Source organism: Phoenix dactylifera, chromosome 3 (genome assembly GCF_051530095.1).
Source record: "Phoenix dactylifera cultivar Ajwa chromosome 3, Ajwa_hap1_PhDact_Kaust_v1.1, whole genome shotgun sequence".
Classification (NCBI taxonomy): Eukaryota; Viridiplantae; Streptophyta; class Magnoliopsida; order Arecales; family Arecaceae; genus Phoenix; species Phoenix dactylifera.
Window position 1 is genome coordinate 35,249,415 of NC_143192.1, and position 26,673 is coordinate 35,276,087.

Below are 26,673 nucleotides of genomic sequence, written 5' to 3' on the forward strand. Positions count from 1 at the left end.
GGAGTTCATCTTGCAAGAAAAGAAGAAAAAAGAAGGGGCTGAAACGTGAATGTCTACTGAAGGCTTTCGAGGATGGAGACGCTTTTTTGTCAGAAAGTTCAAGCTTTGGAACCGTTCTCAGTTCCTTCGCTCCAAAGGAAAAAGGAATCTGGTTGGCAAAAATTTGTGGTACTGAGATACTTATCATGAAACCCTGCTGTCAATCTCACAGTTCATTCACATTCAAGTGGTTCCGTACTTTGTTCTTCACCTGCTTCATTTGATAGATAGCAGCCATCTAATGTTGCATATACAAATAGGTATTTTCTAGCATCAAGGCCCTAAAAAAAATCTAGTATCAAACTAAAACTCTTTAAGTTCAACTCTGCCTAGCTGTACACATGATATCTCTTGATGCTTATTTATCCATAAATGAAAGGTAAGAAACACATTCGGTAATGTGATTCGTAAACTAGGTCAAGAAGCCTCGGGTGTATCGCAAGAAGCAGAATCAAAGATGATAAAGAGAATGGAAAGAAGATGACAATCAATCCATTAGGATGAGCCCAATGAGGTAATACATTTTTCATCCATCAAGCTTCATGGATGTGCCACTAATTCTCTGAACATATTTGACCATATATATGATGTCAACAAAATCGATCGCAAAGCAACTATATTTTTGAGAAAAAGAATGAGACAAAACCCAACTAAAAATCATATTACTATGATACTTCCACAAGATGGCGGAAAGCAAAGCTACCTGAAACACTTTTTAGGGTAGGCGACGATGAGTCTTGGAAATCAAAGTAAATACTTTCTGGCAACAGAAGATCTCCTAAGCATTATAATCCAAAACCTGGCCTTCTACCATCAAAAGTTTTTCTTTTTAAACCTAAACACAAGATAAATGGAAAATTAGCTTGCACATTTTGATCCATGAAAGAGTAAAACCAAGGAATCCTAATAAATAATTCAATGAATGTTTGCCAAAACTGATAAACAAAAATAATGAACTTGCATAAAACAGATTGGTATATCTCACTTTTCCAATGAGATTAGTGGTATGGTATTTGCATTATTATTTACTGCATTCTTTATGTGCTTAGCTATTCTTAGCATGAATGAAGCTTTGGAACAAGTGAATACATAAAGAGACATGAATATAAATTTATTAATTTGTCTTGACAAATATACTAAGGTCATGGTAAATTTAAATATGCAGCGAATGTGAATATAGAAAAATTGTTGCATGCACATGTACAGCATTGCGAAAATTCTAAACATCTGATCCAAAATGCAGAGCAAGAATTCTGAAATCATGATCTGGCTTATAAGAGAAAATTTAACATATAAATATCAACATGTTAGTTATCTAAAAGTTTACAATGATTAGCAACATGGTTCAATTGCAATAAGAAAATCATGAATTTATGAAGCCACAAGCAAGACATTTTTTTTGGTACAACAGAAGAAGACATTCAAGAAGGTGACATTACTCACATTGTGATTACAAGAAAAAAGACTGCACACAATGTGCTAAACTTGAGTGAGCATAAAAATTTCCATATTGCAGCCTCCCATCCTGCCTCCGGTAGTTTGTTCTTGTCCTTGGAAAGACACGGAATTTTATTGCCACATTAGGCTACATACCATCATAATAGAAGGAGATCTGATACATATAACGATTCGAAACCGACCAAGATTCATTCCCAGCTTCTTGTTGCCGCATCACGAACAAATTCAGAAATATACAGAACCTCTCATCAGTGATTTGATAGATGACATACATAAGCATAACGATTATGCACACATTGAAACATATGTTGCTGCTAACTGTAACTAAACTAACGAACTTCATAACAGATACTTGCTCATTATCATTGTCATTGTCATCATCAGTGTGTCCTCACAAGTTTTTGTGTCCATCCTTGCCACACAAGCCGTCTCCCTTCTCCTACTTTCAAATCCCCAATCCTTCTCTTCCAGTTCAGTCCTCTCTTTTTACTTTCTTCAGAAGCTGTCTCTTCTAAATAACTCCTCGGAGGAGGGTGTGGAATCCCAGTCTCCATATTCTCTATGATGCTTTGAACCATCCCTAACACTTCGCTCATCTTCAGCCTTGATTTGGGACGGCGTATCAAACATTTGTTTGCCACAGCTGCAAGATTTGTTGCTGATTTTAGAGTATAACTCCCTTCTAGCCTGGGATCTACGATCATATGAAACTTCCTGATGTCGGATATGTACGGTTTGACCCAATCCAAGAGCTTCTGCTCGGCTTTGGGGCGGTTCCTATCCATTGGGCGACGGCCAGTGATAAGCTCGTAAAGAACAACCCCGTAGCTCCATATGTCGCTCTTGGCAGTCAGGCGCCCAGTTTGGATGTACTCAGGAGCTGCATAGCCAATGGTTCCCACAACCTGTTTGGTTTAGATTATAGAGGAATCAGACTTGTCTTCAAAGCATCTTTATTAGATAATGCAACTCCACTACCGAGAATATAGTTAGCTACATTATAATTACCATTTTGTGGACACTGGACAATGAATTAGTCTAATATTTTCTCACAAGATAAACCTATGATTCATGCAAAGTCATAAGTTCCTCATTAATTTAGTGAATATCTATTCACTATGGAATAACTAATGCAATAATACATTCCCAAAATGCTCTCTTGTTGCATGACTAACACTGAATATGAACCCTGAAAATAAAAAATAAAAAAATTGTACCACCAGGTTTTCTAATCAAATTACAATCTTAATGATCATCTACTAAAACTCTTACAACTAAAATCTTCTTGAGGAAGTCTTTCTCTGGGCTTACTGGCTATGCAGCCAAAAGCATCCAACTGCTATGTTATTAGTTATTCAGAATTTCTGATTACAACCTTTGTCACAGCAATTTCCTAAATGTATATGATAATAATTAAGATGGAGGCTGCCAGGAAAGAAGTGAGAAATCCTGATTAACAGATATTTGTTTCCAGATTCTGATCGTTGTAGATGTTAATTACTAATCAAATTACCCCTGCAAATAATTTTATGTTCATATTTGTGTCTAAAGTGTTTATGTCAATCTTTTTTGTCCAAATGTTCTCAAATTCAGTGACATTTGTTACATGAAGAAGAAGAAGAAGTACTTTAACATGCCATTCCCCTGCCTTGAGGGTGGTTAACAGGACAATGCATAGGGTTAGTTTCGTATTGTTTCAGACTGCATCATTGGGTGAACCATTCAAATTTTGGATATGCTTTGCCCAGACCTGGCCCATTGACATACCTACCTATCCTGACTGCTCTTTTTTTTACTCTCTTTTTATCCTTCCTGTCAATTTGCAAGACATTGTTCCTTGTTTTCCCTTCAAATTGGTAAATGTAAAGTTACTAATTTTTAAACAATACCAACTTGACTATGGTTGCCAAAATCACATACTGAGATGCCACAAGAGTCCAGGCAGATACCTCAAGGGCCCATCACTAGAAGCAGCTCACTGAGGCAGGATTATTTATGCATAAACCTCGGAGGCGTTTCACTTAGGGGCCCCTGGCAATCTTGCAAAAATGTCAAATACTATATATCTAACTAACATGCATAAAGATACCAACTTTTTGGTGTCAGTTTCATAAATCAAGGTACAATCAACTAAAGTTTCAGAATGTTTTACAAGGCACTCTCGAACTAATATCGACCTTGAGTTGTCAAATTCCTGGCCAAGACAACCATAGGCAAGAAAGAATTCTGCCATTAAACGTAAGAAGACCAATTAGTGGAACAAGAGACCTCCCTTATTGGTTCCGGAGTTTAAGCTGGTGCAGCAGGAGAGCAACCCTATAAGGATTCTTAGACATGGAAAGAAGATATAAAAAATGGAAGCAAGAGACAATTTGAACATACAATTTGCATATTTTATTAAAAATAAAATCATAATTTACATTTTTTTCTCAACATACATACAGGTTGCAAATTAGTTTTAGAAAAATCACAATACTTAAGTAAAACATGACCAGCACATATAGCATAGTCACATACCCTATCACTTTCCAAAAGTTACCACATATTATCAAATAATATGAAGTCTCTTTGAATTAATTTATTTCATTATGTAGATAAATTTTGATATTCATAAAATTGATTAATAATAGACCATGCAACACCTAGATGACACTTAGGATTCTAGGCATCTGACCATCTATATATCAAACTTTTTGAAGTGTTTCCACATTGTCCATGAAAATTCGCGTGTAAATGCTGATATTCCAACAATAAGCATAATAAAGAAGATGGAAGAAAGTGCTTAATGTTATTAACAGAGACTAATACTGGCATGATATGCAACAATGCTGAGGTGTCTAGATAATCGTATTATTCTTACTGCTGTTGAAACATGAGTTTGTCCTTCCGCTGGTCCTTGTCTAGCCAAGCCAAAGTCAGACAATTTTGCATTCCAAAGCTCATCCAAGAGAATGTTGGATGTTTTCATATCTCGAAAAATTATCTGTGCATACAGATCATTTCAGTATATGAAAACCTTTGTAGGGATCAGCATGATAATCACTAGCAATAGAAGTAGGCTACTGGTAAGCAACTAAAAATCATAAAAAAAACATTTTTCTTTTTTTTTTAATGACCAAGTATTTTAGAATGGCAGCTGTCTATATGCTGGGATGCTAGCAAAAATAAAAGCATAAGTTTTTAAACGTTGTTTTATTGGTTTATACAAGTAGTTGTAAGATAATATGTTAAAGATAATTCTTAACTCTTGACACCCCAAGTAACCAAATGAACATTTTCCCTGCTCCAGCATTTACTCATTTTGTTAGCAATCCCCAACTGCATGCATGAAGAATGAAGCTGTTCATCCACTATTTTTAAAATGTTGTTTGGAAGCATTTTGAAAAAAGTGGGGGGGAAAAGGAAAATGCTATGCAGGGTCAATTTGATTGCCCATAATAGCTGTATATCAATACCCTGACTAAAGTGGTACAAAGTTCTCTTATGAAGGCATACTGTCTGACACTACTACATTGCCAATTAAATTCAATTTGTATTACTTTAACTCAGGAAACATTTATGCCAGCATATTGTAACAAAGGATCTCAAGTCCTGGCTAAACACCATTGCAGATGCACCAGTGGTACAAATGCATATATTCTTCAATGACATTTACCAAAAGTACATCGGATGTTTAAAAAAATTATGAATTTAAAAATAAATAGATAATAAGCTCCAACTATTTACACTGATTTGGTACTGTACACTTGTCACTAAAGCTTTTCGATTTTGATTCCATTTGGCCATATGTACGACATCCTTGTATAAAACGTCCAATAAAAGAATACATACTTGACAAAAAAGAGAAAAGGAGTGTGACCTTTAATGATGATGAAAGCTTTAAATGGAAGAAAGCATGGATAGAATAAAAGGGAAAAGGAGCATGACCCTTGATGATGACAAAAGCTTTAAGATGGAAGAAAATGTGGGGGATCTCTTATAGTGATGGGAAGGATAAAGAGGTAAATAGTGAAAAAGTGGCAAAGAGAAGAAGATGTAATGGAACTAATGTACTCAGTTTGGTTCGTATATCATTTTAAATAGGTGGTTGGCTTTTGGTAGCCCAAATATATTTAGGCTGCTGCACCAACCCTAGCATGCACTATCACATTCTACTTATTCTGTGTAAATTCTATATGAAGAGGTGGCCAGCAATAAGTGGTCCATGCAATTTACATATCTTACTTCGAGAATTGCTGCTTAATCTCATTTGAATGAATAAGCCATATAATAAATAAAAGATGAAACTTATCTACTGGATGCAAAACAGGAGGATATGCAAAGATGCAGCAATATATCAGAACATATATTGCATGATTAGGAGAGGTTGTGACATCATCCAACACTTTCAACTTGGTCACTATGATTGGCTAGCGCATGCTCCATGCACAATACTACAATAATTGTATGAGAAAATGGTGCTGATGGTTGCAATGGTTTTTTTTTTATCAGTCAATTCAAATCTTCCAATCAGTTATGGCTCTCGCTTACGCATCCCAAATCCAACGTAGTATAAAATGAAAAAGTGATTGGATAAAACATCTAATAATAAAGTGTGGAGTCCAGAATGGGTAATTAGATCTATAGATTTTTTTTCTTTCTTTTTTGTCTGAATTTGCTTCAAGCAGCTCGAAAATGAATATGCAAATTCTGTGACAGATTAAAGGATTGACTAAGACGGGGTTGTTCAAATGATTTGAGAAGCTCAAGCTCTACTCGAGCTCAACTTAAATTCAAGCTCAAAATAAGCTTGGTTCATATTTAATTGAACCAAGCTTGAACTCAATTCATAAGCGCTAAAAATTTATATATGGTGGTCGTGTTATATTATATATATATATATATGTAAAGATAATACATTTCTTAGTACAAGTGGCAAATTAAGACCCGACCCCCAACTGACCTGCTTTAAGCAAGTTCGGGTTTGACATAAATATGTCTAGGTCATAACCAGGTCAACCTGCCTAAAGCAATTTATTAAACAAGTCATGATCAAGTTTAGACCTCCAACTCATTTAATAGTTGGGTCGGGTCATGACTCCTCGTTTAACCTATTTAAAACCTGCAAAACCCATTTAAAAACCACTTAACCATTTAAGACGTACTTAACCTATTTAAGCCATCGAACCTAATTCAAACCGTTTATTAAACTGAATATACAAATTGGGTCGGGTTACATGTTTAAAAGCAGTGGATCTAGAATTCCTTAACGCAAAACACAATGCCTGTGATCTAGGTAAACATGAAATTGACAAAAAGGAAAACAAAATACCTGGAAATCCATTTCTTCATGCAGGTATGTCAAGCCACGAGCAGCATCAAGAGCTATCCTCAGTCTCATGGCCCATGGAAGAGGCTTACAACATCGAGCTGACAAATGATTCTCCACACTCCTGTTAGGCATAAATTCATATACAAGAAGACGCTGCATTCCTCTTTCATCATCTTCAGCACAGTAACCAATAAGTTTGACAAGATTTGGATGTTCAACCACCCCAAGAACATGTACTTCAGTCAACCATTCCTTGTGTCCCTAAAGACAATATTAGGATCAAAATGTGTTCAAATAACTTTCTTTCTAGTTGATCAAAACATCAAAATTAAGCATAAATTCACAAGTTAACAGAACAATTAATTATTTAGAAGAGAACTGAAGAAAAGGTAGCAAGCTCGGCTAGTGAGGCATTTATGGTGTAACTCAAGTAAAATTGACACATGGAATCAGAAATTGATATGTTGCTAGGCTATCCAAACATTCTTGAATAACCTAGATATCTAAACTTTTGTCAGAGATATGGACTGGTCTGAAAATTCTATGGTTGGTGAATAACTTTCTTCAAACTACTACAATTAAATAAATGAATCTTACTGGCACAAAATTAATATAAGTGAGGAAATATTTCTGGGCTTTGTTTTCTGGGGCAGTGGTAAACAAATCTATACAGTAACTTATTTCTATTAATTTAACAGTTTATATCCATTTGGTGGATGCCCACTCAAGTGTACCCGAACACATTTATTGGACCCCATTATATTATGGGCTGACTGTGGATACCAAATTTACATATACAGTTCTTATTCTTCCAGACACTTCAGAGGGGGAAAACGTGTCTTACTAGGGGCAAGTGTTTCAGTCAAACCATTAAGAACAAAACCATTCAAATGAAAAAAAATGTTGTGTTAAGAATGAAATCCCAAATAACAGTTGAATGAAGAAAGGTATTTGGCAATCATACAAGAACGATGAAATGACTTCACTTCATTCTCCCTATACTTATATTAGATATATCATTTTTTAATTCTCCATTTTTCAGCAGAATGAATCAAACACATCACGGTATCTCTAGGAACAAATCTTGATTGGGACATTACTTCTGTTTTTAGTCGTACTATATTCACATTCCATTTGCTCTTTGGCTCTACCGTATTTTCATTATTTATCTAAAGCTTTCTCCAAAATTCCAGCGTTAACAGATTTTCACCTCATCGACTTCTACTGTATCATCTGTGAACGGCATACACCATGTCTTCTTCTAACACATATAATTAGTGGGTTAATTAATAACATGTGAAAAGCAATAAGCACTCAAGTTTAACTCTGGGCATCAGCCCACCACAGCACTAGGGAAGTCACCTGACTTACTGCAAATAATTAATGCTTGTTTCTGTTTGTTTAATTATAGATGTCCATTGGATCTCTATACAACCCTTAGAGAAAACTTTATTTCCTTGATATGTAATAAATTAAGCTTGTTTTTACTGTATCATATGTTTTCTCTGCACCTTGGGGAAACATGTTCTAGTGTTTCTCCTTTCTTTAGTAATCTTCATAAATTGCCCAAGGAAAAATAGTATCCACATTGTTGACATTCCTATCATAAAACCAAAACAGTTATTGGAGCTAGTTTTCATTTTACAGGCTTGATGATGAAATGTAAGAATAACACATTATGACTTGTAAATGGGAGCCAAAAGTGGACTAACATTCTGAGACAGAATAATAGCATTGGCGATAAGGAACAACTTTTCTAACATAGGCAAGTACTGGCAAATAAGACAAATAGAAACATTGCCATAATCTGTGGTGGAACAATATTTTCCTATCTGTTTTTGTTGTCAAAGAGTTTGCACTGGAGCAAGACCCATTAATACAAGATCAAGTTTTCATTTACACAAGGTCTAGCCAATGCTCTCCTAAAGGTTCTACAATGATGATAGGACCAAGCACATGGGTCCTTTCTCTGAGGTCAAATTACTGACATCTCAACCATATAAATGTCAATGCACTAACTTGTAGAGAAAAGGAAACTTCATGTCCAGTTTATGTTAACTGACTATGGTTAACCATTAGTTCACATAATGATTTTATGCTTGCCAATACAGTATGAAGGATACAGCTCATTTTTTATCGTTCCTAAGATTTAAAATATGAAGACACTTGGGTTACAACTGTTGCAGTGTTAGCTTAATAAAATGCAAGTTTATGCTTATAATAGCTTGGTTGACAAATTAAAGGTGTGTGATTTTTTGGGGTTTACTGCTTGTGCTTCTTTCTTCTTCTGCTAATATCAATGGGGTATATTTTTCTTCTGCATTTACTCTTCTTTCTTCTGCACTTGCTCCTTCTATATCAATCGCTGTGTTCTTCACCTCAGTCCCATATCTTGATATGTCTGGTGTAATAATGTCTCATCTGATGTGTCATTACCTAGAATGGTGCATTCTCCAAATGAGGAACAAATACAGATGGAGAAGTGGAAGACTATGAATGGTTAAATAGGAACTTAGCCCCTTGAGGGGAACTGATGGTAAGATCAGAGTTTTAAAATATTTTGGTTCAACTCATATGAACCCACGCTTTTTTTTTTAATGCTCTTATACAATAAGTAACATTTAGGCCTTAGTTGTCGTCAACTATATAATTATTCAAGCACTCAACAACTGAAAGGTAATAATTAGACGTTTGGAACAGCAAAGTGAAATGACTCTTGATCAAAAAACTAAACAAATTATGTGATTTAAGAGCAGATGATCTCTTTCTGGTGTACTTGGGGCAAATGTTCAGTCACCTTCTCATTTCCTTGTCATTTCAGTCAGCACATATTGCAAAAATCCTTCTGGTACTTCAGCACGTGATCACCACTAGCTACTGGAAAGAAATATTTGACAAATAAATGCTTCTTCTTGTTCTACCAAATGCAATTACTTTTGTTCCCTAATCATCAATTGTTTGGGATGTGTAAAGTTAATTTATAATTTTTATGATGATGTTTGGGAGGTCAAATAAAATTGATACTCCAAACTGATCAAGAGGGATACATGGTTACAAGATGGACTTCTCTATATCATGAAAATAATTTCAAAAGTAACAATTTTGTCGCATGACCAAACCAAGCTCCTTCAGTAAAGAAGTTTTTCAAGACCATTTATGAATAAAATTTAGAAGATTTATATATTATCCAGGGTCGGCGGAACCATCCCAATGGCGGACCGGGGCGTCCCGGCAACGGAAATGAAACCCGTTGCCGAAGGAGGAGAAGGAGAAGGAAAGAGAGGAAAAGAAAGAGTGAGCAAGAGAGGGAGGGAAAGGGAGAGGAAGAAAGAGAGAGGGAGGTGGAGGCGGCCGGCGGAGGCCGACGATCCAGGCCGAAGGCGGAGGCCGATGATCCAAGCCGAAGGCGAAGGAAGTTTCCGCGGCTGGGTTCCCTGTTTCATTCAAAACAGGGGTCCGGCCGCTTTTTAATTTCGCGATTTTTAAGTGAAAACGACCCTCCGCCGGCCACCGCTGGCCCTCCACTAGCCTCCACCACTCTCCTCTCTCCCTTCCTCTCTCCCCCTCTCTCTCTCTTTTCCTCTCTCCCGTTCGCCCTCTCCCCCACCTTCTCTACTGTGTCGGTACAAGCCCGGCACGGCATAGCGCAGGCCCGTACTGATCTGTCCGCCAGGCAATCGGTCTGGTGCCCGGTACCGGCACAACAGACTATTGCCTCACATTTAAGTTCCTAACAAGTGAAATTTTTTTTTCTAAAGCATCTTAAAACTATTCTTTTTATTTTATTTTTTTTACAGATAAGCAACTCAGATCTGAAAACTTCAAAGTTGCTTAAATCCTCATAAGCTAAGTTATGGACCTGAAACCCTGCCTTAATGTTTGCCAAAGATGCGTAAAATGGCGAGCAACAGCAGTGATGGTGAAGGAACAGTATCTCATGGAGCCCCACCCAACCCTACAGCTATTAAAGACATGTCTACAAGCAAGACAAGCAAACATGAAGGAATGTCATCCTATGGAATTCCCCACTACATATTATCAATATAAGGATAAATGGCAAGATGTGAATGTTGTCACATGGAAGGTCTGGAATTAAAGTATACGAGGAAAATAGTGGATGCCATTGAAGAGTGGCAAGATTTTGGAGAGAAAAGTAGGAAATTTTAGTGGCTGTCATCATGAGGGTAGAAGGTAGTTTTGCTGTGGATGACAATCAAATAGACTAGGAGATCAAGAAGATGTAACTGCAGACTGACTACCAAAAAGTATTTGCTCCATTTTTAATGCCCTAACTCATTCTTACCGGTTCGTAGTTTGGTTGCTTCTTGTTTTGGTATTCCATTTGTAATTTGCTTATGCCAATATACATTACATAGAGTTGGATAAAGGAATAACTGTTTCGACTTTGTTCCTTGTCATGCCAGGAAGAGTAGTCAAATGCATAAAACATGTAAAAATGCAGAACTCAAGAAGTGACAAACTAACAAGAAAAAGAGTGAGTGCATGAGGGAAAGAAAGCACTTCATATAATATCCTGTCCAACAAGCGACCATGTTTCATGACATATATCAGTCAGGTTTATCAACCATCAAATTCAGGCTCCAGATTAGAGTTTACCAGTTGAAATGCTGATACATTATATCAGTAAAGAAAACAGAGATGCAGGACCAAGAAGAAAGAATTTATAATTACTTATCTGTAGCAAATTTTAGTTTATATATACTTCAAATGACATGTATTGTTAGTACACGACAATCTATGATCATTTTGTTTCAGGGTAAGCACATGTGAGAAGAATTTGAGGGACAGCTCCCTCAAATTCTATATTACCCAACTTCCTGTAGTAAATTACCACTGTTAGTTTTTGTAATCTCTCTCCTCTTCAGTTTCCACTGCCCTTTTTTCAGGTTTTCTTCTTCACGGGAATGCCTATATTGGTCTGCATGATAGTTCTGATTCTGGCATAGATAAAAGAGCTCATATGAGAGTCAAATATAGTTCTTTAGCAGTGGAAAAAGCATAGTTGATTGAAAATTAAAGTCTCATCAGCATCAATTTCACAAAGAAATAGCCCAATGATCTGCCTCAAATATGGTTTCTACTGTGACAGAATCTTTCATGTTTTTCTACCTTCTAGTGCTTCACTTTTTCGAGGTAATCTTGGTGACAATGCTCTAAGTCTCAGTAACAGGTCGAATAGTGGTACCTACAGTATGGTACACTGCATATTGGCATGTGATAAATTGTTGGATTCAACATAGCATCCGTAACGATGTGTTCATAAGGGAACATATCAAGCCCCCAGACCATACCAGTACCATATCAGGTTGGCACGGTACGTACTGGACTATCAAGTACAGTTGGGTACTTAAAAAATTGCCTGGTGAAGCTTGTAATGGAACCATAAAACATGGGAATTTATTCATATGCAATTAGTCAAAGAAAATACATTGTCAAATCTGTGCATATGAGTTTCCCTATGCATAAGCCCACTAGGCAAACTGGTAAACCAACTAAATGATTGTATAAGACCTTGAAATCCAAAGTATACCATCTAATTCAACCAAAACCACTAAAAAAATTACCTAATTTGGCTGAAACACAACTTTAATCCCACACTGAAACTTTAGGCCCAATTTTTGAACATCAAAATGACTAAAACAGCCAAGCTCAGAACACAAATCTAGTAAAACTTGAATACAGCATCAACACAAGTACTTGCATGCTTCAAATGGTCTCGTATAGCTCAAGCAATGCCTAGGGAAAGAGAACTAATTTGTAAGAACTGAAAATTGATAAAATTATTTCCATTAGGAATCCTTGTTTGCATCAGCAAGCCACTTTAGATTATCTCTCCATTCACTTTCCTCATAGTAACTGACACCCCAAGCATTCATATTCCCCTATATCTACAATGACAAACCCAAAGGCATTGACATAAGCAATAAGGCAAATGATAATTGTCACCTAACTAACAAATAGCTGGACAAAGATTTAGTGTTATAGACAATTCTATACCGATAATTAGACTAAAAGGTTGATACATGATAATTACCTAAATAGAAGATTATTTGTATCCATAATCTTAAAGTCTGTACCCAGACAAAGAACTTTTCCTTCTTGCTGCTTGCCAGCAAGATATTATTCAATGATATGTAGAACAAAAACATAATGTTATGAAGAATAAGTAATAAAGTGATATTTTTGAAGGAAAGGAACATAACGAATTTAATAAAATAAACTGATGAATAGATGAAACTGTAAATAACTCACCTGCAGCCCTCTGCGACTGAGTTGTTTTATGGCAACATCTTTCCTTGTGTTTGGTTCATCAGAGCTCCTGATTGCGCCCCTGTAAACACATCCAAATCCACCTTCTCCAATCATTAGTGAGCGGCTGAAATTCCTTGTAGCATTCCTCAGTTCTTCAAAAGTGAATGTTCTGAGATTGCTTGGTCTCTGTGAGAAACTAGGGAACTGAGACCTCCCTATGGAGTCAGCACTCATGTCTGAGACACTAAGAGAGTTGAGCTCAGACCCTGACTTCCTCATATCACAATCTGTCGACATGGTGCTGCTTGACATAGAAGATGGAGACCTCCTCGCTTGAGGTTCTCTTTTCTTTCCATTTGAGAAAGGGAAACACTTCATAGCCTCACTGTAAGACCCCTTACTTACTCTGCAGATTGAAATTAAGAAAAGAAAAGGGAGTGAACTTTTTATATCACAAAGCGCTAAAACATCTCAATTACATCACAGATAACATTGTATAGGACCACTAAGATACACATAAACAATCAACAATTAACATCAAAAGAATTTGTTGTACGCTAAGATCTACACACCATCAGGGACTAAAAGTTTGTAATTTCTAATGAAACGCAAGGAAAGACTAATGGAATATATAAGAAGTATATCAATAGGCACCAACAAGAACAATATTTTTCCTCCCTCAAATCATGTTCCAAAAAGGCAACCTCTAAGATTGAAAACGTGTCACCTCTATAAGAGCAGAAGTCATCATTTTCCTCCCATTCAAGTTTCAGATACCCAGATCAATACAAGGGAACCAGGTTTCTTCAAGAGAATCCTCCACCATCTTTAATTTAATTAAAAAAGACGCGTGCAGCTGCTATGTTCTTTCGAGAAGGGGGGAACTCTTTTCTACACAACCATCCCATTGAAGGAAGAATTTCAAAAGAAATTTGGAAGGAGGAATAAAAAAGATACATACTCAAGATACTGAAGTATAACCTAGCCCAGCAATTATGCAAGAATCACAAGTCACTTTCTTAGAGCAAAAACCTTTCTTTTTTGGTTTAGAATATAGGCAACTTCTCAGCAGTTCGCGCAAAACCCACCTTTACAATTGTCCTTTTAAAACCTCAAGCAAAACCATTACAAAGTAAGTAATGAAACAATCCAAAGTAACCATCATTTCCTCTCTAAACCCATATCAGAAATTCCACATGCAAACCTCAATAACTCAATTCTTCAGAAAGTTAGCAGGCAACTCGCCACATTATATGAACAAAACATCTTATAGCCAAACAATTAGCATGACGGAAGACCCTCGTAGTTTGCTAAAATCTTCGATTTTTTATTGATTACCAGCAAAAAAAATCCAAGAATTATCCAAATGAAGGAATAAATAAACTTGTTTTAAAAACGATAGAAAAATCCATATTTACACATTCGTAGAAATTCCAAAAATTATCGAAACGAAAGAGCAAAGAAACTTCCTCTATTCTCCAAGAGATACAAGAATCCACATTTTTGTCCTAAAAAATCCTACCTTTCTAACAACGCGTGCAGCAAGACCAGCAAAAGAAAGGAAAAAACCAACGAGTTCTTACTTGAAAAAAAGGAGCTTTCTTTTGAACTCGAACTTGCCTTCCAGCGAGAATGAGCAAGAACCCACGAGTCTCCTTATCTCTCAGGGGTTTCTCAGAGAATTCTCAAAGCTCGAGAGGGCCCTCAGAGAAGAATCGACGATGAGCATCCCATGACGAGATGACGAGTTAAATACAAGTCAATGCGGTAGGTTTCAGCTCACCCAACTATGGACACCTCACCGGGAAGACGACACGTTTGGAGAGGGAGAGGAGAAACGGTCGCGAGAGCGATAGGCTTCTGAAAGGGAAATGGGATCAGACCTAACCCGAAACGTAAAGATATAGAACTGCTTAAGAGACGAGTGGATCTAAACCATGTTAAAAAATTTTTTTTTTTTCTATGCTCAAATCCAGCCCATAATTTATAAAAAAATAAATAGTAGTTAAAAAATTAATTAATGTAGATTTTAAAGTACACTTTTATTTTTTTTAAAAAAATCTCTTTTTATGTGTCCCTGCATAAAATTGTCCCGAGCGAGTGCATTAATTAATGAGTTAAGCGTATGATAATTTTTTCTAAATTGGATAGGAGTTAATAGAACTAGATTTTTGTGAAGATTATTATTCCATAATCCCATAATATAAAATTATTTATAAAAAAAAATTAATGTATTAGTGTGTGTGTATATAAATGCATACATATATAGAATGAAATATGTGAATGGTTGAGGTTGGATAAGACCCACAGTGCTTTCTCTTTTAGCAAATGTTATATCCCTCACAAATAGATGGTGGAAAAGTTGAAGCTTACCCGTGGATATAAAAATTGTAGACGGATGACTTGAAGAAAAAAAAAAATGCAATGACTTAATAGGTAGGATAATGGAGAGATTAATTCTTCCTAGCTACCTAACTTTATTCTTATATATGCCGTGGCCCCACTTTATATATTCTTTTCTAGTTATTTATTAAGTAAATAGTATTTAAGGTTTTGTAAGATAAGGGAAATGTTGGGTCCACTTCATTATTTATAAGATAATTCACTAATATGTAATCAATATAGACTTGAAGTCGTATATGTATTATTTATTAGGTTGGAAGAGAATATTAAGTAGGAGTTTTTGACCTCTATCTATCAATTCAGAATCCTCTGACAATGTGCTGTTTTAGTGAAGGTTGCCAGAGTAATGCTGTCAAAGATTGATCATCTTTAACATTATTTGAACACTCCTAACTTCCAGATTTGTAACCTCTATAAATTTAGATAATCGAGAATTACCATTAAATCCATACAACTAGAGGTTCTAAATTTGAATCTTAAAGGGTGCAATCTCAAGTATAGGAATCTAAAAAAATATAATATGGATGAGGAAGAGCTTAACACATGGAGAAAGAGCTTAACACATGGAGAAAGAGCTGTGGCATGCATAAGACCCCTGATGGCCCCATAAATCTGGACGGCCATTAATGCCTGGTAATTGACCCTGACCCACCAAAGCTTCATTCACGTACAAAGAGAAAGAGTCGTTCATGGATGGCGCACTGTAACTGCATAAGGAAAACAAGATTCGACACGCTTACACCGAAGCATAAGCATGCCTTAAAACTAGAAGCTGGTTTTCTAAATCCTCCAAGCCTATCATCCTTATGTTGTTTGAGGCTATGGATTCAGCCATTTTGAATGAGAGTTGCTGATTTAGCACAATAGTAATTTTTTTTGTTTATTCTTGAAAGGCTGCCCTCTTCTTCTTTGGAAGCCAGTACTCTGTCTCCTCTATGTATTCTTTGCCATCTTGGCTTAATCAATAAAAGCTGGGTGGTCTACAAACTCCCTTTCAATCAACAAAAAAAAAAAACAGAAAAAAATCAAAACAAAGCTGACGTTGCAAGACTGTTAGCCTACAACACAAACAATGAGTAGTATTCAGTGATACACTAAGTAATTATAAAACAGAAGTAAAGTGATGATTAACAATAGGTTTGCACAAGTAACAGTATCAATGGATGGTGCTCGGTAGTTTACCTACTTTGATTGTTTAAGCAAGCAAGCAATCTCTTATTTAGAAAAAAAATTAAATACTACAGCAAATATCCTGATGTAAATTACTTTAGAATAATCAAATATGATCATAAGATTTGTCGAATTGTGTTTGGTGCATTGTTTTAATCACAAGTTAAAAATCCTGAATTTAGAGACAGGTAAGGGTGATAACAAGCTCATTTCTTTAAAAAAAAAAAAAAATCCACGTGAAGCTAATAGTTATTGTGATTCACAACCAACCAAATATTTTGTGCACTTATTTGCACATATAGGGAAAAAAAGTTCTATGAGCAAAATTTGTAGGAAGAATTTATTCCGCTACTTATTTATAGAAAATTATTTTAGAATATCAAAAAACAAATCTCAAGTTAAAATGATATAACAATTTTACTATATTTTATTTTTAGATTTCAAGAACTAATTGATTCAGGGAAAACTCTTATCTTATTTTTCTAGGAGCCAAATTGTTCGGCAAACTAGTTGGCTATACTTTAATTCCTATATTAGAATCAGAAATTTTCTTCTAAATTACTAAAGAAATGTAGTGTCTACAATAAATATTATAGTTATTTTAGAAGAATATAATTAAGCTCTAGCTTTTAGAATAGAAAAAAATCTAAAAGTGACACAAAGATGAGCATTTACTTAAAGTGAACCAGTACAATAAAATATGGCCTGTACCAGTTTGCCTAGAACTAAAGCAAGGCATGCATTAAAATTGCAAGCCAAGAGCAATTGAAAAGGATATTATTATAAGGAGATCAAAAAATAAAAAAAAAAGGTGTGAAAAATGATTCTAGCTTTCTACCAAATCATATGGTTATGTTGTGCTTATAGTCTTGCCTTTAAGTTTATCTATTTGAGCCTTTGAGGTCCTTGCATTCAAATAAAAATCCAGACTCATGTCATCAGTTAATAGCTAAATTGGTGCACTTCATATGATAATAGTAGCCGAAGCATTGGTTTACACATTTTATCAAAAGGATGTACATGTGTTATATATTGGAACTTTAATCAGTGATTCATGCATGCGGTTCTTGAGCGGAGGAAAAAACCTTAGTAAGTCAATCAAAGAATCGAGTTCTATCTCTTCTTTTGTTTCTAGAAGAAATATGATAACTCCCAACGATGTTTGTAGAGAAAAAAAAAAACATCGTAGGAAACTTGTTTCAAATAGCAATATAGTCTTGGTTTGTACTAACACTTATTTAAGACAGACCAGAAACAATACAAATAAACCAGTTTTAAGTAGCATGAGGATGGACTCAACAGGATCCAGGCTACCTTAAACTTTGGATCCAGTTTCATGGGTCTTGGCTAGCCTACGAGAGGTCTAAGCCCAAAAAGGGCAAGGTCTGGTCTTGGCCAATGCAAATCAGTCCGAACGGTACCAAAAATGAGGTGGTCATGAACCAAAGAACCATAGCATTGTTTGGTACCTTTTTTAAAAAAAAAATATTGAATTCGATGCAGAAAATATATTTGTTTAATTTTTTAAAAAAAATATAACTTCCATCATTTCTGAATTTTAACTTCCATTTTATATAAAAGTTTATTTTCATCCTTATCCTCTCGATCCCTCTTCCTCCACCCAACCTCACCCTCAGCCTCATCACCCCTGCTCGACCGTGCCGGCTTCCCAGACCTCTTCGACCACCTTTCCGCCCGATGTCGAGTTATTCCTCATCCCAGTTGCATTGCTAGTCCCATTCCCCCTCTCTCCCTCCCTCTGTTTGCTCCCTTAGCTGACTCTTCACTCTACGCCAATCTCTCCCTTATCCTTGGCTGCATCGCCAACCCTATCCTTCCTCTCCCTTTGCCGCCCTATTGGGTGTCTCTCCTCTGACGTCAAGCTCTCTCATCGTCAACTGTATCGCCAACCTCATCCTCCCTCCCTTTCTCTCCATCCAATGCAAAATCTTTTGCGTCCTCGACCACATCGCCAACCTTATCCTCCCTCCTCCCTATCCCTTGGCTACATCGTCGCTTCTTGTTAATTTTTTTTTTAAGAAGTGAACCAAACATATTTTCTTTTATCAGCAATCGAAAAAAAATAGAAATAAAATTTCTATTTCTAGTTAATTTTTTAAAGTAAACTGACGGCGTTGCCAAATATAGTCTTAATTTTCATCATCGTCTACTAGTCCTCCCTCTCCTTTACCAAATGTGATCTCGATACTACTACGAGGACTAGTTGCCAACCCTATCATCACCCAAGAACCGAACACATTTGGAAGGCACTTCGATGCCATCTCAAAACTTATTTCACATTTTTTTTGTTTGATAAGACGATCAAGAGAGGCAACTATGAAAACATAATCAATAAAAATTAAGAACTATATAAATAACAAACAAAGAAATAATAAATTTGATATGGCAGTTTTAGTTTTAACAAGTAAACAAAGTAACCATCGTACTATTAGTTTATTAATAAAATATTTAATTCAAAATTTTGAGATTTTAGAATTTTATCTTAGATATTTATCAAAATATAAATTTAGTTAAATATAAAAACTTATCTTAGCCTCTCAATTAACTTGGTTTTCTAAATAGATAAGATTTAATTGTCTATCTTTATCTCTCTCCTCTTAAAATTCTGTGGACACATCTCTAATTATTGCTCATGTGGTATCTTAAAAAGAAGCGTAGAGACGCTTTCTCTTCTCACAAAACATCCGAAGAAATGTTTCTTAAACAAACTCTTCGGGAGACTTCCATAAATGAAAATATGCATTCTCATGAAAAGACGCATCTGATCTGATAGTGATCCCAAGGGACACAACCCTTGATGAATGGATGGATTATATGAAAGGATGCAACGAAAGGATGCTTAAGCAGCTAATCATACTCACTCTTTCACATCTATTAATAGAAAAGAGATCGTACTCTCCATCCATCAGAACATTCATTTTCCATCTAAATAACTCTAAATTAGATAAGAGAATTGAGAGTACTAAGGAGTGAACTTAAGTGTACCCAATAAGCATTTGAGAAGAGGATTGTGTCCACATATAAAAGGATTGAGAGAGATTGCTTCAATCAAATTTGCTGATTTTTCAATACATCTAGATTTGGCTAGTTCAGGTTTGACTTTGATTCTTCTTTGTTAGAGTGCACTTTAAAGAAAATACAAGACGGTTCGTTGTATCTTGGGAGTAGACCGTCATTAACTATTTGTACCTGGGCAGGACGAATTCTACTCTAAAAAAAGAGCCTTTCATTGCGTACCTCGAACTGGATAACATCAACACTTAATTTATTAATTTAGTATGTGCAGAAAGCCATTAATTAAATATTGAAGATAAAATAATAAAATCATATAAAAAAGATTTATAAGATTTTAACAGATTATTTCCAATATGAACCAGGAAGAAATATCAGTGTAGATCTTACAAAGAGTCCGCCATCTGCCGGTCAATACCAAATACCAAAACTATGGTCTATATGGTCTGTTACAAAGCGACCATATATTGAGCTTTTACAAACGAATTGTTGATTAGTAGCAGGTTTCCGACAAGGTAATGCACTATTGTCGGAAGATTAATACCAAAAGATGAGTAAGAGCCATCCAAGCTCGGGACCACTCATACCGAAGTGTTGCACCATGATGAGCCCCGAATCAAGCGAATTACACCATAGGCCCTTCTCTAGTATCATAATCCACAAACAAAACCATGTCCATACTCTTCAACTTGTTCATTATCACAATCCACAAACCAACTAGGTTTATCGTTGGATGAACTGCATTGCTGATATTGACCCCAAGAAAAAAACGGTAGGTACAGCTAATCCGTGAACAGCCAACCATCGTACTGTAAAAATTGGATAGGTTCGATCTATGGTCATTGGAGGGCCTCCTAAAAGGATCTACGAACGAATGGATCGGATCGAAAATGGAAAGATTTGTACAAGTTATACGTTTCGTCACCACTTTGTGGAAAATCCTTAGGTATGAATATGTCAGATACCCGTGACTCGATTGGTGAAATAGTCTCCCTCTCCCAAAAAATATATTTTTTTTTACCGACGCACAAAGAAAATATTTTGTTGCGAATGAATCTTGTCTGAAGTATAAAAAACATGACAACGGTGGGTAAGCAGAGAAGACTTAGGGGTATTAGGCAACTTTTTTTAAGGAACTTGGCAAAATAGCCCTGTAACTTCTAGAGAAGGGGTGCCTCCTCACAAAGAGGGTCGCATTGATCAGGCCTGGACGACTGTTTACCAAAAACACTGATCTCTGCAAAATGGTAAGACAATGTATGGGAGTTGACGCCTGCCTAGTGCTGGAAGGCCAAGAAAATTAATGACCTAATGATGACATGGAATCCAATGACCAGTGACCGAAGCCATTAGTCTTGTATAAGAAAACAAAACATCTCAATCTCAATTTCTATTGTCACTTCATATCCCAATCATTTTGCTATCTTCCAGCATTTCTTGTAACAGCTCCATCCAGATTTGATCACCCTGAAATTTCTCCACTGCTACAGCTAAGCTGCTCCATATATGCCCTCAACTGCATTTAGAACGGGCATGCTCTCTCTCTCTCTCTCCCTCTCTCGTATCGTTTGAGGTAACCCTCACTTAGATGCTGGCCCAAATGATAAGAAGAGCTCATCATTTTTTTCTCCGAATGTGTGCCAACTAGAAGCATGGCTTTCCATGACAGGCTTTTTATAAATACATAACATCTGGTATATGTGTGTTATAATTGTTATAATAATGATAGCTGATCGATCACAGCGTCATCATCGAACCTTATTATTGTTACTAAAATCCAAATTGCTTTTATATTAATATACCTATAGAAGACGAAAATTTATTTAAATATTAAATTACATGGACAATACGGCTATACTACTATTGTGTGAAGTGGTGAGGAAAAAAAAAAGAAAGTTTGGAGGAGTGGATTTTGTGATCAGAGACTACCATGGCACACTAGTTGTGGTGGGAGATCGGTGTTCCCCTGGATTGACCGTCGTGGAGACAAAGCTCCTGGCGGCATAGAAGGGCATTTCCTATGCGAGGAGGGTCCTTGATGTAGATAGGGTATACCTCGAGGAAAACTCCTCTACTGTTATCGATTGGATTCGGAGTACGGATCGTTACGGGGACGGCCACCCCCTGATTCGGGAGACTCGTAGATTGGCCAGGAGGATGAGTTTCCTTCAAACAGTACATGTGTATCGAGAGGTGAATAGAACTGCAGACTGGGTTGCCTCCCACGTTGCTCGGCACTCGGACGAGGTCACTTGGACTGGTGCCGCGGAGATTCCAGTTTCTTTGTATCATTTTATTTCTTCTGACTTGGCAGGCTTTACCCATGTAAGAGCTATATGAATGCTGTTTTTACTAAAATAAAAAAAGAAAGAAAAAAAAAAAGATAGGTTGCAAGGATTCTGTTTAAGTTTGGATACGCTACATAAAATGCCCTGCATTTACATAGTAATCAATGTCAACGGCCAGTGTCCTCTGATATAGTATTCTCTCTAAGATTATTTAACACTATTATACCATGGAGAATATTATGGCCGTTGTTTGCTCAATCTAGCCTTTCATTGTATTCTTTTATATAAAATAATTGATAAATGCATGCCTCGACCGTTGTTCTTCGTTCTGAAACGAGGCCATCACTTTTGAAGTGGCCGGACTGCAGCAACAGCAGCCATCTGAAAGAAAAACCTCAGGATAGACGCTATTTAGAAACACTTACTAACATAGAGACGCTGTTCTTCCTTAAAAAAATATAGGAAGACATTGCTCCACGGCAAAGAAGTTTTAACAATCTATTGACTTAGTAGGAGAATCCGTATGAATGTGTATTTTGTCTTGCATTGATTATTTATTGGATAGATTTTTAGTACTTATATAAAACTAAAAAATTCAAATAATACCTTTCGATTAATTTTTTTAGGTAAAATTTCGAATTGTTATAAATATTATCAGAGCGAATTCGACTCATAATTAATCTACGTGGACTAGATGACACTGCAGCACGGATTCATTAGGACTAATCATGAGCCGACTATGATGTTTGTGATTAGATTTGGATGAATTTAAGTTCTTAGCTTGATAAAAGAGTCAAGAACTTAAATTGTTGCAATTAATTGATCCACATTGCCCAGTTGTTTGAGTTTTATTTAAAAAAAAAAAAAGTTGGTGTGGAATTTTTTTTTTTTAATCAAACTATCCAAGGGCACGGCCAACAAGCAACAGAATTAAAATATTGATAGGACAAAAAAGATACGTTCTGGTCGTGCTCATCATCCCTGGTAACATTAGCAGGCAAGGTGGGATTTGCCGGATTTGACGTGACATTGGCGTGCAAACGGTCGTACCAATTCGAGTCTGGTTTAGAGAAATGTTTTTCTTTAAAGAAAAGATGAAGGAGCCGATGATTTAGGTCAGCCCATGGTTTTCAACTCTAGGAAATTTAGGACAAGATCACCAGATTGGCATCAAAAAAATACTCATGACTAACTTGGTAACATCGGATCTTATTATATGGGCTGGTCGAGAGAGGTAATGCCTTCTTTAGCAAAAAAAAAAAAAAAGAAAAAGAGAGAGAGGTAATGTCTTTTAACCTTGGTATGAAGTTTAGATTCTTGTTCTTTTAACCAAATCCTCATACATCGTTAGATATCAGACCATGTGTCATCCAACATTCTGGCCAGGATTGATGTTTTAACTCTATTTAAATATTTCACTGTTGGTTTTTGAGTACTAAATTGAAATCAGTGGTTAAAAATCAAAATCAATATTTTTGAACTAAAAGAGGATGAAAACTGACTGCAAATTGGGCGATAGTTGGATTCAAACAAAGATCATGGGAATTGATTTTTTAATAATTGGCCATCTGATATTACAAAATCTGGGTCATAATAAAGCTAACACATCCAATTATGTTGGTTCTTGTGCATTTTCTTCAGTCTTGGCTTAAACAAAAAGCTTGTGGACATAATAATGTGAATAGATTTCATATGGAGGAGTGCCCATGACTTGCTCAACTCAGAATTAGTATTGGCCTCATCTTGACCATAAAAGGTGGTTTTCTGCACCAAAGTCAACTTAATTATTGAAGACGACTTGTTGGGTCAAGTTTGGATATGAATTTGATTTACAACCCTGCTTGTTGAGAGTTTTACTCCTAGATACTTAACCCACCCATATACGTGTTGGGGTTGTATCTTGTGCGCGAAAGATTGGTTGATCTTTTTTCACAACATCGGGCATCTGGTGCACTGATCTTGTAGCGGCTATTGCATAATCTAAGAATAGATTCGTGAGGAAGGTAGGTGAATCCTTCTTTAATTTATGCAAAAGATACAACCCTTCCTCCCTATATCTATGAAGTAAGAAACATGCCAAGCAGCCTCTACCGATCTTATTTAATCAAAACGTTTAGAAGAATTCTAGACATGCTTGAACGTTTGACAATCTACAATATGGAGAAATCCATCAAGTTGAGGCTCAATTTGCTTGTGCATAGAGTTTTGGTGACTGCTGTAGTTGACAGTGAGAGATTAATTATTATTGAAGAAACAACTCGAGTCTCACCTATCATGCAAATGAGTCAAGTCATTCCCTATTCATTGTGGGGTTCGAGCAGCCGAGCTGGTTGTGTTATTCCTCCCTTCTTGCCATGGTTAATTCTTTTTTGACTTATACATGTATATATTGTATCAGAACTATTATCAAACCTTTCTTCTATTTTCCTCATCTCCTTTCTATTATTCTCTTTATATCAGTCATTCAACAATTTTTAAGTACTCTTTTCTCGAGACATGGAGAAGAATCACAGCACCTTCTAATCGTTTTAAAACGTGATTCATCATAAACAAAAAATATTAAAATTTAAAAAAAGAAAAATATTTTTGTGATCCTAGGACGTCTTGGCAAATTTTACACAAATACGAGATCCCTGGAACCATAGTCAATATGGTAAAACACAATAATTTAAATATTTAATAATTAAAATAATATGGTAAAATTTTGGTAATTATTTTGAGAAACTTTGACTGATATTTTGATATAATTATGGATGATAAGGCTAATAAAATAGGGGCATGATATAGTTGTATCATTTAGGTGATCGCTCAATAATGATAAAAATTGACATCTCGGCCAAAATATTGACCAAGATAAAAAATCTTGATATCCAATTGTTTATCTGTGTTTTAGATTGGATGAATTTAACTCTGATCATCTTATCTAGTGAAAAATAATTTATAATTAGACATGCTCGTATAAATTTATCAATAATATTAGGCAATTTTACCAATGGTACTGGATGGTACTATATCCAAAACTATAGTCATGAAGCTGAACATTAATGGAACACAGATCGGATATTAGTATATTTACTAGTACGTAACTTACGTGGATCAAATATTAGCATATCCACTAGCACATAACCCATGCAATGTGCAAGGTACAATTTTTCCTCTTTTTCTAACTATTTTTAAATACAATAAAGTAATATAATGAATTATAATAAATAGAATATTTCAATAGTCAAACTTCTGTTGCATATTTTTTGGTACAAAATATTGTTGCATATTATGTAATTAACTTTAATATCGGCTCGAAGTGATGTGCGGAATATGTTTTTTTTCCTACTTTCCTTTAAAATATAGTACAATAATGCAATAATTTGTAATAATAGAAGATTTCGGTAGCCAACCTTTTATTGCATATTAAGCGGTGAATTTTAATAGTGGTTGTGCACATTAATACCGTTATTGTTAATAAATGTTGGACAATAAGAAATGCACTTTTATAATGGCCGACTATATTAATACATGTGTTATGAAAATCGACGTCCATATAGTGAATAAAAAACTCTGTACGACTGAGCTTCCATTTTAGATAGGTATATAATAGATATCCATATCTATTTATATATGATGAATATAAATATGAATATGATTATTGATGGGATGCAAAAATTTATATATATATTTGTTTTAAATAGATACATATATAAATCAAATTACCAAATTACGAAAGAACGAATTTAAGTCTAATAGTCAAGCTATATTTGTGATATTACTAAATAGAAAGCAAATTAAGTTAGTATCATATTACTATGATTGCTTATCTTTTTTTAAAGTTCAAAAGTGCTATATAAAATTTAAAAAAATATTAAAAAATCTCTCAAATTGGATTCCATATTTATTTTTTTATTGAGAGATATGGATACAATTATACATATTAGATGAATCCTTAAATTTACATCCATATCTATATATAAATAAAGATCTAAATAAATATTATCTGAAGTATTTTCAGCCCAATACAGGTATTTTTTTTAGAATTTTTTTCTTTATTCTTCGATAAACCTGTAATTTTAACCGCTGAACGCGGAGCAACGATGAAAAGAAGTCTCCATGTAAAAAAAAGTCGCCCGGTTCAAGAAAACGTGTAGTCGCTTGGACAAGACAGTGCAAGAAAGCCCACAGAGAGGGTCGTTACCGCGGACTTCGACGACCACCTTATCATACGGACGTTTAAAACCTCTCTCCCTCCTTCATCTCCGCCATCCACGCCTTCTCCCTTTTCCCTTCCCTCCCCTCTTTTCTTTCCATGTACCCAATCTTCAGCTCCAAGCACCCACCCCAAACCCCACCACCACCCCTCAGCTGAGATCCCCAATCCAACGGCTAACATCCCCCCTCCCACTTGCCCTCTTCAAACCCCGTCTCTCTGCCTCGGGAAGGTTCGAATGCCGGCGAGGTTGGTCCCATGCATTCCCCTCGCCGGCGTTATCACCGCCATCATTCTCCTAGGCCGCCTTCCCGTCGGACGCTGCCAGGTTGACGGCGACCGGGACGGCAGCGACTGGGTCCCGTCCGTTTCCAACCGGGTTATGAACCTTACCAGCGGCTTTGTGAAAGAAGCCGGCAAGAACTTGGGTTTCTGCATCAAGGACTGGTATGTTGCCGGCTTTTGGTTTTTCTTTGCCAAATCGCAATCAGCTTGAGGTT

General features: G+C 35.9%; 2 protein-coding genes across 7 annotated transcripts in view; one reads left to right on the forward strand and one right to left on the reverse strand.

The window, feature by feature from the left end:
* Nucleotides 1-1,323: 1,323 nt before the first annotated feature.
* On the reverse strand, nucleotides 1,324-14,921 carry LOC103696856 (serine/threonine-protein kinase PCRK1-like). Of its 6 annotated transcripts, XR_015976261.2 has the most exons (6): nucleotides 14,665-14,914; nucleotides 13,082-13,487; nucleotides 6,809-7,069; nucleotides 4,358-4,480; nucleotides 1,680-2,402; nucleotides 1,515-1,589 (listed from the first exon to the last, which is right to left on the reverse strand). XR_015976261.2 is itself a non-coding variant. In XM_088718122.2 (5 exons), the coding sequence occupies exons 2-5, from the start codon at nucleotides 13,457-13,459 to the stop codon at nucleotides 1,878-1,880; spliced, it is 1,287 nt and encodes a 428-aa protein (XP_088574248.2). In that variant the 5' UTR covers nucleotides 13,460-13,487; nucleotides 14,604-14,915; the 3' UTR covers nucleotides 1,324-1,877. The 6 variants fall into 6 exon arrangements, 5 of the variants coding, with proteins under 5 accessions (XP_088574248.2, XP_008776800.4, XP_088574249.2 ...); XM_088718122.2 differs by having other exon boundaries at nucleotides 1,324-2,402; nucleotides 14,604-14,915; XM_008778578.6 differs by having other exon boundaries at nucleotides 1,324-2,402.
* An 11,214-nt stretch (nucleotides 14,922-26,135) lies between these two features.
* LOC103696855 (ABC transporter G family member 28) overlaps nucleotides 26,136-26,673 on the forward strand; it is a 29,155-nt gene continuing 28,617 nt past the window's right edge. Inside the window, exon 1 of the mRNA XM_039123624.3 lies at nucleotides 26,136-26,620. Coding sequence (XP_038979552.3) covers nucleotides 26,412-26,620 — 209 coding nt within the window. The 5' untranslated portion in view covers nucleotides 26,136-26,411. The remainder of the gene's footprint in view (nucleotides 26,621-26,673) is intronic.